This window comes from Miniopterus natalensis, chromosome 7, assembly GCF_054644295.1.
Source record: "Miniopterus natalensis isolate mMinNat1 chromosome 7, mMinNat1.hap1, whole genome shotgun sequence".
Taxonomy (NCBI): Eukaryota; Metazoa; Chordata; class Mammalia; order Chiroptera; family Miniopteridae; genus Miniopterus; species Miniopterus natalensis.
This window is the reverse complement of record NC_142087.1, coordinates 11,104,457-11,123,166: the sequence shown is the minus strand read 5'-3', so window position 1 is coordinate 11,123,166 and position 18,710 is coordinate 11,104,457. Positions and strand designations below refer to the sequence as shown.

At 44.3% G+C, this 18,710-nt stretch overlaps 1 protein-coding gene across 1 annotated transcript in view; it reads right to left on the bottom strand.

Annotated features, from left to right (window-relative positions):
• Positions 1 to 5,252: 5,252 nt before the first annotated feature.
• Positions 5,253 to 18,710, bottom strand: part of NDRG3 (NDRG family member 3) — a 61,078-nt gene continuing 47,620 nt past the window's right edge. Inside the window, exons 10-16 of the mRNA XM_087818751.1 lie at positions 18,267 to 18,370; positions 17,379 to 17,444; positions 17,207 to 17,258; positions 12,057 to 12,104; positions 9,424 to 9,459; positions 9,284 to 9,335; positions 5,253 to 6,719 (exon numbers count right to left, since the gene is read on the bottom strand). Of these exons, the coding sequence (XP_087674877.1) occupies positions 6,538 to 6,719; positions 9,284 to 9,335; positions 9,424 to 9,459; positions 12,057 to 12,104; positions 17,207 to 17,258; positions 17,379 to 17,444; positions 18,267 to 18,370 (540 nt within the window). The 3' untranslated portion in view covers positions 5,253 to 6,537. The remainder of the gene's footprint in view (positions 6,720 to 9,283; positions 9,336 to 9,423; positions 9,460 to 12,056; positions 12,105 to 17,206; positions 17,259 to 17,378; positions 17,445 to 18,266; positions 18,371 to 18,710) is intronic.

Genomic DNA, 18,710 nt, shown 5'->3' with positions numbered 1-18,710 from the left:
AATACAGGTCTTAGAGGTAACACGTGAAAAGCCTGGCCAGGGCTGGTTTTCGTCTACCATGACTTGAATGTCACTTCAGAGGCTGCTCCTGGGAGCCTTCCCTTTTTCTCTTGGCTCCCTGTTGTGTTCCTTCCCATTTTAATTATTCATTTATTAAAGCTTTACTTATTCAATACGCCATTATTCTACAGGTTAAGGAAGACAGGACCTCTCCTAGTTTGCCAACTTTCTCAGCATTTTGTAAGGACTTTGGCCTATAGAAGGCACTCAATACACATGAACTGAGTGGATGAATGTGATTATCAGCTCTTTGGACAGGTGTCTTTTTAAAAAATATTGATTTGAGGGGGCGAGGAGGGAGAGAAGGAGAGAGGGAGAGAGAGGGAGAGGAGGGAGAAACATCTTCTTGTTGTTCCACCCATTTATGCATTCACTGGTTGCTTCTTGTATGTGCCAACTTGGATGGAACCCGCAACCTTGGTGTATCAGGACTCTCTAACCAACTGAGCTGCCCAGCCAGGGTTGGACAGTTGTCTTAGCCTTAAAATAATTTAAATTCCCAGGTTTCCAGGGTAATGCTGAGTTTTCCAAACACTATTTCAAAGTGTTTTGTGGAGGTGGTTTCCATTCTTTTCAGTAGAGACAGGCTCCGTCCTTGCCTTTGAGCCTAGCACAGCGCCAGGATGAGGACAGGTGTCTGTCATTATCATGGATTGACTTCCATGGCCTCACAGGCTAGTCCAGTCTGAGTAAAAACCCTGCCTTCGAGCAGGGAACGACTGTCTGTGTATGTGTAAGGGGATACCCTCAGTGCTGCAGTCTTGTGCCATTGACAGGGGCTAATAGTACCTGTTTCTCCGCCCCCCCCCCCCCCATTCAGTATTCATGGGACAGGAACTCTTGTTTACAAAACAGGCCCAGTTAGGAAGTGGCTCCTGCTGACTTGGGGATCCTGAAGCCTTGGCAACTGGAGATGGTGCTGCTGCCTCCTCAGGTGTCTGATTCCCTCATTGCTAAGGTCAGGTTTTCAGCATTCTTGCTGCTCCCCAGGTTTCCTCGTTGAGTATGAGGTACAGGCTCTATGCTTTACTGTGCAGATAACCCCAGGGGAGATCTTTCCTCGGTAGCACAAGTGATTAATTCAGGCCAACCAGGCTGAACCTGCGTGACCTCAGGAAGAACATGCAACCTTTCCCAGCCTCATCTGTGAATCGGAGAGAACACGGAGTCCACAGGGTACGGGGGAAGTCGAGGAGCCTGGCACAGAATGGGTGCTCAGTAAAGGTTAGTTTCCTTTCCCCTCCTTCAGCAAGACAGTCACCACAATCGACAACTGCGCTAAACCCAGAAACTTCTAGCAGGTGGGGCTGGGGGATGGGCCTGAAGGAGGTAGAAGTGCACTGACTGGAAGCCCCCAGCACCCTCTGCTAGCTCCCTTCACCTGGTGGAGTCAGGAGGCCTCCTGGAGGGCAAAAAGAAGACCATGGGGTGGGCAGGCCTAGGAGGAGGTGTTGGCCAAAACTTTTAAGAGAGATCCTATAATCATTAATTATATAAGCATTTGAACAACTTACTATGCGTTAGGCACTTTCTAGAGGACCTGGGCCAGGAAGGAGTTAGGAAAAAGCAGCTTCGATCAGCACAATGCCCACAATTGCCTTTGATCATCTTATTGACCCTTTGGGAGGTCTGCATCTAATCCCATTCAGATACAGGAACAGGGCCCAGAGAGTCCGGGCCTCGTGCTCAGTCACACAGCTGGTTAGCGCAGAGCTGGTGCTACAATCCTGTCTTTATGTTTTTGTGCTAATTGATAATTTCTCAGTGGTGGAGTAAGAGTGATGAATTTGGATTGAGCTCCCTCTCTTTCAGCTGAGAAATATCACCCTTTTGAGAGGAACTGACGATACTAGAGTGGAAGGTATCTTCAGAGATTATAATCCAGACTCCTCTTGTTCACTGAAGTTGGACGGCTGGGGCCCAGAGAGGGCCCCTAAGTCACACAGCATGTTAGTAACCGAGATGGGACCAGATCAGGTGTGCAGACACAGCGGGAGGGAGCAGTGTAGCTCTCCAGAGGACAAAGGTGGAGGAGGGAGACCTGGGTCCCTTCAGGCGCCCTTAGAAATCACCTCTCACAGCCTCAGCAGAAACACTCCTCCTTGAGCTTTCCTCCCAACTATAAAGCCCACTCCCAGTCTCTGAGAGGATCGTCCTTCCTCACAGTCCCAAGGCCATCGGAAAACAAAACCAAGCATACTTACTGGTTTCCTGTCATCAGTCTTGGGGTGGGGGCTCAGCTAAGACGCATGCTTTGGCTGGAGAGGTCAGGGCTTTGGGGGGCCCTTCTGGAAGTCTGCCAACATCCTTAGTTTCAGGACATCCAGGACCCTCTTGGTCTGGGAGAGTCTTCAGGGAGAGGCCCTCAGGATTGCTTTGGGTAGCTTCGTATCTGCCTTTGGTCAGCAGTTTGTACACCTGGGGTGGAACAGGAGCCCCGACTGGGTGAACCTCCCAAGCACAGATGGGCCAGGGAAGAAGGCTCAGAGCTCAAAGAGCTGTTATGGGGTCCTTGGGGCTCCCGGCTCACATCTGCAGACTCTGTGGTTCTCACAACCACCCATTTCCTCTGACGGCATCACAGATCAAGGAGCCACCTTCCCCGAGTTCCTGTTACTGGGGCAGAAGCAGCTGCCTTGTCATGATCCTAGAAGGTTTTCTTCTGGCTTTACCGTGTGGTCTTGACTAAGGAACACAGAACCGAGGTAAATGAGCAGGAATTTCCAGGCGTACCTGATCATAGTATCACCTGAGGGGCTTGTTAGTATCAGAATCCTGGGACCCTCCCACATCTGAATCCAAGTCACCAGAGGAGCAGCCTAAGAATCTGATTTTAAACGTTAAGCAATTCCTTTGACTGGCAAGTCTGGGAAGCACTGCCGTGGGGTGATGTGTCCCAGCCTTTCATGTGTATAGGGATCACCCAGGGACCTTGTTAAACAGCAGTTTCAGGTGAAGTGGGTCTGGGAGGGTGGGGCTCAGATTCTGTGTTGCTAATGAATCCCAGGTGATACCCATGCTGCTGGTCTGGGGACACTGAGTAGCAAGACCTTTGGGCAGTGGTTCTCCAAGTGTGGTCCCCAGACCAGCAGCTCAGCATCATCCAGGAATTTGTTAGACATGAACATTCTCAGGCCCCATCTCAGATCTACTGAATCAGAAACTCCATGGTGGGGACAACAATCTTTCCCAAGCCCTCCAGGTGACTCTGATGCACACCCCTAGCCTGGCAATCACTCAGCCAGGATAAGGAATGTGATAGCCCTGGCTGGTGTGGCTCAGTGGTTAGAGTGTCGGCCCACACACCAATAGCACGTTCCATTACCAAAGGCCCATACCTTGGTCCTGGGTTTGCTCCTTGGGGACATGTGGGAGGCAACCAGGTGATGTGTGTCTCTTTCCCTCTCTCTCCCTTCATTCTCTCTGAAAAAGCAATGGAAAAAAATATCCTCAGGTGAGGGTTAACAAAGAATCTGATATAACTGCCTTGACTATCGTTACCTTCAGTCACTGAAACTTTAAATAACCACACCCTCCTGCTGCCTTTCCATTAGGGGGCTTAGTATTCCTGGAGACAGATTTTTTTTTTTTTTTTTTTAAACACCAAATGACCTACTGCTCTGAAATAGCTCAGACAATGCAGCTTCGGGGGGCCTGGCCAGCTTGGGGCACACTCCAGCTCAGGTCTCCCTTTCTGCTGGGAAGGCTGGTCTGAGATGAACTCCATGGGCACATAGCATAGAGAGCTGAAGGATCTAAAGTGGAGGTTCATCCTCTATAAAATTCTAACCAGGATGTTTGAATGGGGACAGTCACTCAAGGATGTGGCCTCTGGCAGCGAGGGAACTGAGCACAGGCCCACCCTCCTGCTCTTGCCTGCATACCACTCTGATGTTTATCTGACAAGTTTTTCAGACTAGCCTCAAGGTGAGAGGTCCCTGAACAAACGAGGTAAGAAGTGCGGAATATCTGGTCTCAAAAAATCCCTCATACTCTCCCTTTCCAAACTCAACGAGGTACCTAAGAAAGAACTCAAAGCCTAGACCTGATGCTTATATGGGAAAGTGCTAAAGGCCCAGCCTGTAGTAGGTGTTTAAGAAAAGGCTGAATAAAATATGAAAGTACATTGATTTTGGAAGAACTAGGAATGTTCCTAGCTAGGTGACCTTGGCCAAATCACTTAACTCTCCTCAGCTGCTCTTTGTCTGTAAAACAGGGCCCACTTTGCAGAGTTGCCTTGAGAACTGGGTAAGCTGATTTATATGGAAGAGATTTTATAAAATCACCATGTGCAGTATACCTGGCCACTTTCCTCACCTCTCACAAAGCAGGCACTCAATACTTTTTTGGACTGTACAGAAGGAAATGAAAACGAGAAATGAGTACAGTTAGGCCAGTAAGGTGCAGTCAGTTGGGGCCTGACTCCAGGCACAAGGCTAAGGTGGGAAGCAGGCAACCATCCGTGCTGAGGTGGCCGAAGAGGCCGTAGCAGTGTGGATTGTAAGAGGAACTGTCCCATCAGACCATCTCCAGCTCTGGAACTCAGCTTGGTGACCTGTATCTGTCCACGTGCACGTGTTTCATCTCCTCCACCAGACTTAGCAGGGTCTGAGTCATTTCAAGTTTCTCCCACAGACACAACCATCTTGGCAGTAGTAGCTCCTGGATCATTCAAAACCGACCTGAGGTGGTAGCCTCCTGAAATTATTCTTGATGGGTACAAAGAAGTATTTCTGGAGAAATACAGCCTGGTCTGTTTGAAGAACCGACAAGTGGTTGCAGATAATTACTGAGGGGTGGGACTCAGCAACCCCACATTGATGGCAGAGCTGAGATATGGAACCTTTTTCCAAGACCTCAGCTTCTCCTTCATCTCACACCACAGGGTTGGACTTCTCACGATTTTTGGTTTGAAGGGAGTAGAGGATGTGTGAAATGGACTTGGGGTTCATTCAATCCCAGCTGCACTTCTGGTATGACCTTGGGCAAATTATTTATGCTAAGACTTTATTTCTTCGCTGGGTGGGACAATGATCGAGTATGTGAAAATGCCTGGCACAGAGCCCATATACAGTAACTGAGTCCTCCCTGAGCCCCGGTGAGTGGCTTGAGAGAAATAAGACCAGCAATTGAGTAACAATGAGACATATATAGCTTTATTTAATAATCTGTAAAAAGTTGTACTCTGGCAGAGTGACGCATTCCCTGTCTTGGCAGAAAGCGAATACTAGGACTAAGAAGTCCCTTCTTAGTATCTGAAACCGTGTCACCCTGTGCTTACATCTCGATGCTCTCAAGAGCTGGGCCCTGGCTGTGTGGTAGATGGTTTCACCTTCCGCCCGGCGGTACTCACATAGTAGCAGACTGAACAGTTTTACCTGGACAGGCTGCCCTTACAGACTGACCCCTTCCCTCCTACAAAAGAGAGTTCACAGGATTAGGAATCTTCCTGAGAAATGAGTTCTATCTCAGTTTCATTTAGCTTTCACTAAGTCTGCTAAAATCAAGGCTATTCTTATTAAATATGATATTCTGTTAGTGTCTGTCCTCTCCCCACTGTCATTTCCTTACCACCTACATAATTTTCAGGCCATACCTCTCCCCTTTTTGAGGATGGAGGGGTAGAGAAACAGTCTCCATCACAGAGCTGGAGGCATTTCTTGCGGATGTCTGGTATTTTGTTTTCCCCCTTCCTGTACTGAGAGGGGCCATAATTAAGCCATGCCCACTCCTTGGGAACAACTCCATGTTGCATGAGAACCTCATCATTCATGGGCTTCTAATAGTACATATCCCTCCCTTTTATTTATAGTGTATGTACATTCATTTCGACAGGAGGAGGTGGCTGGCCACCCTGCCTGCTTCTCTATGTACTAGGTTCCCTTCTATCGGTCACAATCGATCAACAGTCCAATTATGGTCTTCCACATTCCTCAGAGCTGCTCTCTCCAGAAGTCACTTTGCAAATCTTGCTGACCAATTTGGAACCAAAAGAGAATGCTGTGACCTACCCAATCTAGAAATTTGTTCTGCATATTTTACCTAAAAACACCATTGGAAATGCAAAAAAAAAAAGTCCCTTTTTTGTTTTTGCAGAAGCTCTACAAGAAAGCATGTCTAAAACCACAGATCTATGCACACATAAACACAGACACGCGTGCTCACACACATACATCAGGATCAAAGAATCTTATCAGATACATAGTTGGGAAAGCATGGGGAAAGCTGGCAAGGGAAGGTAAGATTTGATCAGTTAAAGATGTTGGAATGTTACAGTAATGGCATGAAAGTGGTTCCTGGTACACACAAAAAAAGGGGGTGGGCAGGCAGAGAATGATAAATCCAGGACACCAGGGAGAGAGCCGGTGGTCATGCAGGAGATAAAGATAGATGCCAGGTTGCTGGATGAAACCGCTGTATTACGGAGTGGTCGTTTGAGGAAGATGGACTTGCACGGTCCAGGGGAGGAGCATCTGCTTAGCAGGACACTTCCATGGTGTGGTGTCTGTCCAGAACATCAGGGGACTCAGAGGATTCTTGAGTTCCATCTGACTGATTGCTGATGGCAGATCGGCTGAAGGCACTTTCTCCAGAGCCGATACTACTTGAGGTTGAGTGGGTTCGTGATCGGGCGAGCCGGGTCATGCTGGCAGATGGTACTGTAAAAAAGAACCAAGAGGACTAGAAGATGGAGCCCTGGTTAAACTCGGTAATCCAGAAGTTTCACCAGAGGCTTTATGTTTAGCTTTCCCAATCCATTTACGGTGACACTCAGGACAAAATACAGCCATCTTGACTTTGCAATATTTGCTCTAGGTGAGCGGCTATCTGCAAGGCTGCTTTAATCCTCTAGATCTGGTTGGAATCTCAGCTAATTCTGTCTACAGCATAACAAGGGGAAACCTAAATCCAGAGTATAGCTCTTAGCTATACCCACGCCATTCATAATGAATAATTAGGAAGGAGGCTTTGGGAACCCACACAGGTAAGCAAAACCTGCAGTGCATGCAAGACTAAACCAAAAAGAAAGACAAACCACACAAGTATGAAGGTGTTTCACAAACACAGTGCAAGCCCGATACAACAAGACTACCATCCATGTCCACAGGCTACCCTTGCTACCTGGGGAGGAGACATATAGGAAGGTGTGGGTGTAGAGAGGGCTGGTGGACCTGGAGCTGACCCCACAGGCTGTGAGGTACAGGCTGCTTGAGAGGGAAGGGCTCTGAGGGTGGGTGTTTAACTCAGACTCCTGTTCTGTCACTGCTTTGATCCTAAGGTCCTTCAATTTGGCCAGAACACAGCCTTACCTCGCATAACCTGTCTATCTTTCTGAAGCACCAGCCTTTCTCCAACTGTTATTTCAATGCTGGAGTTAAAAGATGCCATCACCTGCAGAATTTTCTGGGCATGGGCTCTGACAATCTTATTTAGAATCAAGGTGGCCCTTTGATTCCTGTGTCTGGGGGGGTTAATGCAAGGATCAGTAGGTAATGGTGAAAGAGGGGGCCTGCCTATAAAGTTTCAGTGCTCCTGTAACTCAATTTAGGATGAGGAGAGGAAGCCTGGCTATATAACCCACTCCTTTCTTCCTTCTTGGGGGCCCAGGGCTAGACCTGCAGGCTAACACTCTTGGAGCAAAATGAGCCATGTTCTATCAGGCTCTCACTGCACAGGAAAACTGCGGACATGCTGCAGGCAGCCAATAAAGCCAGGAGAGCGTGGCTGGGAGGCGGGGGCAGGGCCAGCACAGAGGAAGGTACCTGACTCGATGCTCAGGTGACTGAGCTGCACATACGGTACTGGAAGCAGGTGGACACAGGAAAAGGTAGGTTAGTGACCCAAGAGTGCCAAGTGGCAACCTCAGCTGCCTAGCAGACACTGTCAGAATACTTTAAGCCAAGGATTAAGTGTTTTGTTGTTTTTTTAAAAATATTTTTAAAAATTGATTTTAGAGAGAGGAAGGGAGAGAGAAACATCAATGTGAAAGAGAAACAACTGGCTGCCTCTCGCATGCCCCCTACTGGGGAATCAAGCTTGCAACCCAGGCACGTGCCCTGACCCGGAATAGAACTGGCGAACTTTGGTGTACAGGATGATGCTCGACCAACTGAGCCACGCTGGCCAGAGTGCCAGGGATGGAGTTTTATTTTAAGAACCCAGAGAGGAGGTGAGGCTGACTGATGCTTCAATAGAATCTGAGACGTTACCTCTCTCAACTAGTCAAAGGTAATAGTTTTCTCTTCCACTATAAACAGCCACCCCTGCTTTAGATTAGAAATGGGCTGGAAGATCAACTGTTTCCCAGTAGAGGGATGAGAGAACCAGCTAGGAAAGGGACTCATGTCCCTCCCAGAGGGACATGGTGTGGGCTTGGTTAGTAGTGGATCACAGGCGGGGATCACATAGCCACTGTAGGTAACACACACATGGTCTGCCTGCTAGGTATGGGGCTAGATCCAGGGGCCCAGCTGCTGCCCAGTGGCCATTATCCACACTAATACCAAAGACAGGAGAAAACAACCCTACTGGGTAAACAGCTCTGTACCTGGGTGGAAGAGCTTTTCTTCTTAAAACACCAAGAAAGGAGCAAGTGTGGATATTCTGTGACAAATGAGAAAGCTCAGGGGTCTCACAATACAAGAGACCAGCAGCATGTGATATGGACACATCCTTGGACGTACTCTAACATACTCAAAAGTTCACCTCCAGTTGTGGAGCAGATTGAACTGAGGACACTACTCTTTTTTCCTCTCCAGTCGCCATTTTGTTTCTCTAGGCCAGGAGTCATTAACCACTTGAGTTCAAACCCAAATCATAATTTCAGATTTATAGCAAGGCCAATCTAAGCTTCAGTGGTCCAAAATGGGGGCTCTGAAATCAGACTGCCAGGGTTTGAATCATGGCTCTGCGGCTGAATTGTTACTCTGGGAAATGTGCTTAGCCTCTTTGAGCCTCAATTTCTTCTTCTATAAAATGGGACTAATAGAAGAACTTACCTCTTAAGGCTATAAATACAGAGTGTCTGGCATATAACCTCTAAGTGCTTAATAAGTGTGTTAGCTCATCACACACACATGCTACAGGAATATTTTAGTTTCTACTTGACTTCAGGCTGGCTAGCACAGAGGTTATGCCCTAAGAATTGTGGGCTCCCACAAGATGTCAAAATGACCCCATCATTAATAAGTCTTTGCTAGACAGAAAGTTATATGCTACTCACTGTAGCCCATTCCCTGCAAAAAGTACTTGAAGGCCTCGGTGAGCTTCCCAGGCTAGAGGGACAAAATAAGAAGGTGTTAATCTTTGTACAGGCAATGAGGTACAGAGTCAAATAAGTGCTTTAAAAAAAAATCTTCTTACCTGAACTACTTGGGGCAGTCCACCACAGTCTGCCATCTAGAAGAGAAAAAATGTGTAAGTCAGCTGGAACTTACACTTAAGGGAAATGCTCTGAATATCCACGAGTGCTTTCAAACAGGATAGGACTGAATGTTAAGTTCCCTCTCAACTCTATATTATATTTATTCCATGACTAAGAGGATTCTCGAATCCGGTGCTGACATGGAATTTGGCCAGCTTGCTTGGTCAGCCACTTTCCTGCCATACCTAGATTTGGTGAGGCTGTCTTTCACTTCATAAATCTTTTTTAAAAAAAATATATTTTTATTGATTTTTTTAAAGAGAGGTAGAGAGAAAGGGGGAGAGAGAGAGAAACATCGATCAGCTGCCTCCTGCATGCACCCTGACCAGGGGTAGGAGATCAACCCTCAACCTGGGTATGTGCCCTGACTGGGAACTGAACTAGTGACCTTTTGGTGCATGGGACGATGTTCAACCGACTGAACTACACCGGCCAGGGCTCACTTCATAAATCTTTTTTTTTTTAAGAGAGAGATGAAGGGAGAGGGAGAGAGAGAGAAACAATGATGTGAGAGCAGAACATCGATTGACTGCCTCCTGCAAACCAAACCCCCTACTGGGTATCGAGCCCGCAAACCGGGCATGTGCCCGGACTAGGAATTGAACCGGCAACCTCTTGATGCCTAGGATAACACCCAACCAATTGAGCCAAACAGACCAGGGCACTTCATAAATCTTTACATCTAGTTATTCTCACCTGTGCGAGGATTTCTACAGTAGGGTTCTGTTAGCATGCATCAGAATTACCTGGAGAACTTGTTAAAACTCAGAAACTTGAGTTCCTGCCCTAGAGATTCTGGGGTGGGGCTCAAGAATGTGCATTTCCATCAAACTCCCAGATGATAAGAGATTCTGTCAGTCTGCAGAGAACACTGTTTCTAGGGCATGATGGCCAACCAAGAGCCCACCCTCTTCCTTCCAGCTGTTATGCATTCGGTACTCAGACAGTATCTTATTCAGACGGACTGGCATTTAAAAAAAGAGATGTGAACCCCATGGTTTCTATTCACTAGCACAAAAACTTCCCTTGAGGGAAGGACTATTATTTAGCAGATGGGATACTGCAGGAGGCAAAGAAATTTGGGGTTAACAAGAAACAGTCGCCTGAAAATTGTAAGCATAAAAGCAGGAACAAACATTTAACCTGATTTAAGTATAAAACAGACCTAACTGGCACAGGTTATAGTTTCATGACGTTAGGAGTCAAAATCTGATTAGAACCATGAATCAGCTACCATATGCAAAGAAAGAATATTGGGAGAGACTATTTCCAAGCTTGACATCTATCAAATAGCTGGAGAGTCAGTTCACTCATGCTGTAGTAGATGGGCATTTCTGTCCAGAAATAACCACGTCAATGGCTACTGCAGAGTTTACTTTTCTGTTTCTGGAGTATGGATTCAAACCTGCAGGGAAAAACTAATTTGAAACCACATACTTTAAAAAAACATTCGTATTTTAGACTAGTTCATCAATCACCCGGACCCCAGAACACTTAGTTTTGTCACTTCTGAGTATTAACCTCCTGCTATATTTCCAGAAACTATGGGCTGATTCTGGTGATAGCACTTCCTTTTCAAGCACACTTCAAAGAGAAAGGGAAGAAAGCAGAACTGTTTCAGGCTGAGAAAGCAACATAAAATCAGCACTCGTATCTATCTACAGTAATCCAAATTCAAAAGAGAAGGTCAGGTCCCTAAACATTTCACTAGAGGTTCTAGAAAAAGCAAGGTTGATGCTCTTGCCTAGAGTACAATCAAAAGGGGGAGAAACTTGATACTAAACCTAAAAATAGAGAACAAGAGCTGTTCTCTATTTGCCCAAGAGAAAGAAAATGCATCCACCCTCATCAATGGAAGGTTATTGGGAGCTTCCTTACTAATATAACAGGATTTAGCATCTAAAGAGCTTCCATCCATTACCTTAATTCTCACAAAATTAAACAATGCTGATGAAGTTTATAATGACATGGGAAGATGCTCATGTCAAAAAAGTTGAGGAAAACAGAGAGGGCTATAAATATCCTATAATCTGTTTTTTGTTTTTTTTAAAAAATATATCTTTATTGATTTCAGAGAGAGGAAGGGAGAGGGAGAGAGAGATAGAAACATCCATGATGAGAGAGTCATTGATCAGCTGCCTCTTGCATGCCCCCACTGGGGATTGAGCCAGTAACCCAGGCATGTGCCCTGACCGGGAATCAAACCCTCAATCTCCTGGATCCTAGGTCAATCAATGCTCAACCACTGAGCCACGTAGGCCAGGCATTATCTTATAATCTTAATGATCTAAAGATGTATAGGAAAAAGACATCAATATTTTTACCAGAGGTTTGCTTTTGGGTGTAGGATTATGGATACTTTTATTCTTTCTACTTTTCTCTATTTTCCAATTTTCTATATTGAGAATATATTCAGGATTTTTTTTTTTTTTTTAAAGAGAGAATGAGAGAATCTCAGAGAAAGGGAAAGAAGCTTTCCTTCTTTCTGGGCAACTATTCCAGAAATAGAGCAATTTGAACCCTATATAATATACTCTGAAATGGTTGGCAATAAGAAAAGAAGACACGTTACCTTTAGCAAAGTTGTATTTATGGGATTCAGGCGAGAATTGCATTCAACCTAAAAAAAAAGGGGAGAAAATTTTATGAACTGCTAAAAATATAAGAAATAGCTTGGCATGAGGATAATCTTCCAGGATCAACAGCTCAGTTTGGAGGTGGCTGAATCAGCCAAAATAATTTCCAAAATACAAAATGGGAGATATATTTATACGACGCTCTTTATATTGGGTATTTCTGAGTAGATCTAAAAATCTGGCTAATTTCATTTTCTGAATTAGTTATAAGTAGAGTCCTTAAAGAACTACATGTTGCACTTGATTCCTCCTCCTGCTTTACGTAACACGCAGGCAAGTGACCTACTTCTTTAAAAGTGAACTGGACCCGTGGCCATGGTCAACTGCTGGGGTCTGGATGGCTTCCCAGCACAACTGGCCCTGGCTGAGCCCTGTGCACCTCCTCTGCCCATTTCTTACCCTTTTCCTATGCTCTGGAGGTAGTGAGTTTGCCATTCCTTGCACCTTGACTCTTTTCTGTCTCAAGGTCTTTTTGGCTGTCCCATCTAAAGTTGAACCCTCTATGGTTTTTCTCTCACAATAGTCATCATAATAGAGAATTATAACCATGTGTATTTATATGTTTGGTATCTTGTAGTCCTGTATTCACAAAGGCAGGGACCTAAAAAAGAAAGTTTTGGGGAGATAATTGCTAGGTTCAGTAATGTTTTCTGGCCAACTTGATCAACAGGACCTCTCACCTTTTATGTGTTTGCCAAGCACACACATACAAAGCACAGTACACTAATTAAGAGTTTGGAATCTAGTGGGGTGAAAACATAACACAAGGCAGAATGACATCACTTCAAAATTTCACAGCTGAGCTGAGTGAGTATAGAAGGATGACTAGACTTTCTAGAGCATGTGTGGGGTTATATGGGCAAAAGTGTTGTGAGGATGCAAGCAGGGCAATACTGGGGAGGCAGACTGAAGCTCACCATGGAAGGCAAGAAGCCATGGAAGGTTTCTGAGGTGACGGGATTTGAGCTGTTTTAAGAAAGTAACCAGCAGTGGCCTGTATGACAGACTGCAGAGGCAGTGAGACAGGGAGTTATTGAAATTACCAAGGAAAGCAGCAGTAATCCAGCGGCACTTTTGTTCTGGGAAGGTACATGAAAAACTCTTATAAAACCAGATCACCAAATCAAAGTTTTTGATCTACACAAATAACAATGCACGTAGTGATAAATAAACATACCAGTTTACTCTAGAATATGCATTAACCCTAAAGGGTAGAATTATTTTTAAAAATATATTTTTATTGATTTTAGAGAGAGAGGAAGGGAGAGAGAAACATTAATTGGCTGCCTCCTGCATGCCCCCTACTGGGGACTGAGCCTGCAACCTGGGCATGTGCCCTGATTGGGAATTGAACAGGTGACCTCCCTGTGCATGGGATGATGCTCAACCAACTAAACCACACTGGCCAGGGCAAATTTATTTATTTTAAAAGAACTTTATTGATTTTAGAGAAAGGAAGGGGGAGGGAGAGAGAGAAACATTGATTGATTACTTCCTGAATGCACCCCAACCAGGGACTGAAACAGGAACCTGGGTATGTGCCCAGCCAGGAATTGAACCTACCACCTTTTGGTGTACGGGACAACACTCCAACCAACCAAGCCACACTGGCCATGGCCTAAAGAGCAGAATTTAAAAACTTCCAGGCACAGTGCTTAGAACACAGCAGATATGCAATAAATATTTTCTGAAAGAATTCCCAAGCTTTGTTCAATATAATAAAGCATGCTTTCCTTGGTTCCCCAATTTGCAATTTCTATAACTCTGTAAGAAGTCTCATGTCTGGTAGGCTAAACGCGATGGTTGTTTTTTCACGTCTACTCCCCAAATGCAGAGAGACTCCATCTTACTCATTTTAGTATTCTCCATAACATCAAGAAAATAAGAGAAGCTCAAACAATGCTGCTGAAGCCAATCAATGACTCTCTCATCACTGATGTTCCTATCTCTATATCTCTCTCTCCCTTCCTCTCTCTGAATCAATAGATATATTTTTAAAAACTTTTTAAAAATGCTGCTGAGCCTGGCTGGCAAGGCTCAGCGGTTGAGCATCAACCTATGATCCAGGAGACCGAGGTTTGATTCCTGGTGAGGGCACATACCCGGGTTGTGGGCTCGATCCCCAGTAGGGGGCGTGCAGGAGGCAGCCGATCAATGACTCTCTCTCGTCATTGATGTTTCTATCTCTCTCTCCCTCTCCCTTCCTCTGTCTGAAATCAATAGACATATTTAAAAAAAAAAAAAAAAGACTTAAAAGAAAAATGCTGCTGAAAAAATGTGAGCAAGAATAACTAGCAACAGTGCTGGCTTCAGCAGCACATATACTAAAAACGACAGCTACCAAGTGACCAGAACTTGTTTTTCCTCTTGCTCTTCCATTCACAGACAGGCCTCTACTCCCTACAAACTTGTGAGATTAAAGTGCTCTTGGTGGGGAGCTAGGTCTGAATCTGTCTAGAACAGCATCTACTTTGTGGCACAGATAGGGCTACTTTTGTTCTTTGTAAACATCAAAGATATGAGCCCCACCCTGGTTCAGTGGTTATAGAGTTGGCCCACCACACCAAAGGGTCAAGGGTTTGATTCCCGGTCAGGGGCACATACCTGGGTTACAAGTTCAATCCCCAGCCCTAGTCAGGGCATGCGAGGGGGGCAATCGATGTGTCTATGGATGTCTCTCTCTCTCACATCATTGTTTCTCTCTCTTTTTTCCCCTCTCCCCTTCCTTTCCACTCTCTCTAAAAAAATATCCATGGGTGAGGATTACAACAAAAAAGGTGTGAGCCCCGGTTGGTGTGGCTAAGCTGGCTGAGCATCGTCCCATGCACCAGAAAGTCACTGGTTTGATTCCTGGTCAGGGCACATGCCTGGGCTGCAGGCTCAATCCCCAGTAGGGGGCGTGCAGAAGGCAGCCGATCAATGTTTCTCTTTCACATAGATGTCTCTCTCTGTCTCTCTCTGTCTCTCTCCACCCCTTCCTCTCTCTCTATAATCAATAAAAACATGTGTGTGTTTTTAAATTCAAAAGTGTGGTAATCAGAAAGAGACCTTACTAAAAAATCTTGAAAAATAATTGGAAGTGTTGCTTAAAGTCCATGCAATTTAAAAAAGACAAATAACTCAGATTATTAGGGAATTCTAACTAAGGGTATTTTCTAAAAATGACTTTCTTGTTTTAAGTACATGTTTATGAAAAACATGTTGTTTTTAATCCTCATCTGAGGATATATTTTATTAATTTTAGAGAGAGGAAGGGAGAGGGGGAGAGAGGGAAAGAGAGGGAGAGAAAGAGAAACATCCGTGTGAGAGAGAAACATGGATTGGTTGCCTCTCGTACTCATCCCAACTGGGGACCGAACCTGCAACCTAGGTATGTGCCCTGACCAGGAATCTAACCCACGACCTTTTGGTGTACAGGACTATGCTCCAACTGAACCACACTGGCCAGGGCAAAAAAATGTTTGTTTTTGAAATATATCTTTATTGATTTCAGAGAGAGGAAGTGAGAGGGAGAAACATCAATGATGAGAGAGTCATTGATGGGCTCCTTCCTGCACGCCCCCAACTGGGGATCGAACCAGCAACCCGGGCATGTGCTCTGACCAGGAATTGAACCACAATCTCCTGGATCATAGGTCAATGCTGAGCAACGCCACCCAGGTGAAAAAATGTTTTTGACAGATATTTTTGTGGCACCTATCTCTACCTTTTCAACTAGAAAAGGCTGACCTTTATACAACTCGTTGGTGAATGGGGATCATCACTGTAATTTTATTACTTTTGGGGGAAAATTGTTTTTTGGATGTGAGGGTCATTTGCCTATGTGCTCAAGCCTTGCCATGCATTTTATATGAGACAGAATGTTTTACAGAGCAATTCAGGGCGATGTGGATATATTTTATCATCATCTGTCTCTCACACTATAAACAGCCCCTCCCCCAGCACCACCTTCTTGCTTATGCCTACACGCTCCTGATTAGTTATTAGACTACCTTTCCAAAAAACATTACTGCCTAACATTTTGCTCTAAAAAGGGCAGAAGTGAAGGCTGCCAAAGAAAACCAGGTAACTTCACACAGGTACTTTATTATGTTATATATGCTGTGGGAAACACAAGCAAATGCTAATAGACATGAAAAACTGTTACTGCATCTATAATCAAAGAAGTGCAAATTAACCTATCAATTAACTACTAATAGAATTAAAAAATCCAGTGTTGGACAGGGTGCTATGAAACAGGCATTCTCATACATTGCTGATGGCAACACACTGATAAGTCCTTTCTGGAAGGAATCTGGCAAAATGTATCAAGAACCTTACAAAGGTTTATGATTTTTGAAACACTAATTCCACTTCTGGATATCCATCCCAGAAAAATGATCAAAGATTCAGGCAAAGATTTTATAAGGACATTCAACTGGAACATTATTAAGGGGACAAAATCAGAAATAATCAATAAGAGAATGAGGTTAAATAAACAAAGGTATACTTACAAGGCTGAATAGTATACAGATACACTGACTTTATAATATAAAAATGCTATCAATAGTATTTAGTAATCAAGTCCCAAAACCTTGTATATTTAATACAATACAATCTATTTAAAATATATATATAAAATAAAAGTTTGTCTTTAGGTAACTAGATCATGATTTTTCCTCAAGTTCTTCTATTTTCCAGTTTTTTCATATTTTCTACAATGAGCATAGATTATTTTTACTAATGTGCTATGTGCTTAAGAAGGAAGTAGAGAAAAGCATACAGGCTCCAGCAGCCTTCCAACTTGCTGATACAGTTCCAGATTTATGGTGGCCGCAGAAGGCTGAGGCTGCTAGCAATCTGACAACAAGCAAATGGTGTTTAGTTGAACTACTTGTCACAAAGTGAACTGATCCCTTCTGATGAAACCTAGTGTTCAATGAGCAATTAATTTTCTAAACTGGATAACAAAGAGCAAGAACTTCTATGTAATCAGAAATAATAAAAACTAGTATTTACAAACTGTTTTTAGTGCATCAGCAGTGTCCTACATACATTTTATTGCATTTTAATCTCATTAATCTTCACAACATCAGGACATACTTACCACAGCCTCAACTGCAGGTGAACTGTCCCCTACCACCAATAAAGTAGAACACCTGCGGAAAGCCAAAATAACAGGCGACACTCAGCAAGCAGAACAAATGCTCCACTGAACCCCGAATTTGTCTATGAAAGGCAGATACCCAGCAATTCAGAGTGGAAACTGGAGGACTTACTTCAAAGTCTTTGCTTTGTTATCGTTTTGGCCCAGCACGGGTCTTTCAATCTCCAGGTCTCTTCGTCTAGAGAACAAAGGAAGCAATGCCCTTTTCAGGTAAAATCATGACAACTCAGGTAATTTCCTGGTCACAAAAACCAAAATATTTCAAGGAATGTAAAAACTATCTTTCTTTCACAGCTGTTGACAGAAGGGGGCCTTATGTGCTTCCTTCATAAGTAGCCATCCTGAGTGGTACAGAGCAGGAGGAAGGCTCCTAGCTCAACCCTGAAGGACTCTGTGAAATGCTAAAGGAGGCAACTGTAAAACTCAACAGGAACGCTACTGAAATCCTCAAGTCCTAAGAGTATTTAATTTTCCAACTAGTTTATAAAGGAATAAATTCCTTTAAGAGAGGGAAAATTTTGAGGGGGAACATTTTCCTTGTAACCAATAGTTATTAATAACCCTTTCTGATTTCAACTAAAAAAAATGAGGCTCTGTTCATGTGTTACTTCTGTCTGATGACAAGATGTCAGCAAAGGGAAAGTGAATCAAGTCCCAAGATTTCTATCATTTGTCTCCCCTACATGCATTTTTCTGTGCCACCTCAAATTGTGTGTTTTAATGTGTGTACATAACTTTAGGTACTTTTCATCTCAAAACACTTAAAAACTACAACCAGTATTTGAACTTGTGCACAACGGCCTTCAGTTCATTTATTCTTCTTGAAAGGGGTTTTTCTATCTGTTGGAAAGCCCTTCCTCTTCTACTATGGTAGATAAACAGCACAACAACAATCCCATCACACATCAAAAGGAGTTCATTTCCCCTTCCCCTCTCCCTTAAATATCCGTTACCTTTTTAGACCTGGTTTGCATTTAAAGTAAATAGAAAACAACTGTACCCATTATAAGACCCCAGGAAGAGGTGTAGGTTTTCTTGGTTGATATCTTGGGCAATATGCAGTCTGTAGGTTTGAATCAGGTCCAGGTTGGCCTGCAACTCTTCCTAGAACAATTGGAAGAAGATGTGGGTAAACTTCTGAGCTACAGTATAAGCCTACTGTGTTTGGTTTGCAATCTGAATGCTCAAAACCAAAGCTCCCTGCCCATAAAGGGGTTGGCTAAAATATTTTTTATTTGGCCCAGCCGGGCGTGGCTCAGCGGTCGAGCCTTGACCTAGGATCCAGGTGACCGGGGTTCGATTCCAGGTCAGGGCACATGCCCAGGTTGTGGGCTCGATCCCCAGTCGGGGGCATGCAGGAGGCAGCTGATCAATGACTCTCTCATCATTGATGTTTCTCTCTCTCTCTCTCTCTCCTTTCCTCTCTCTGAAATCAATAAAGATA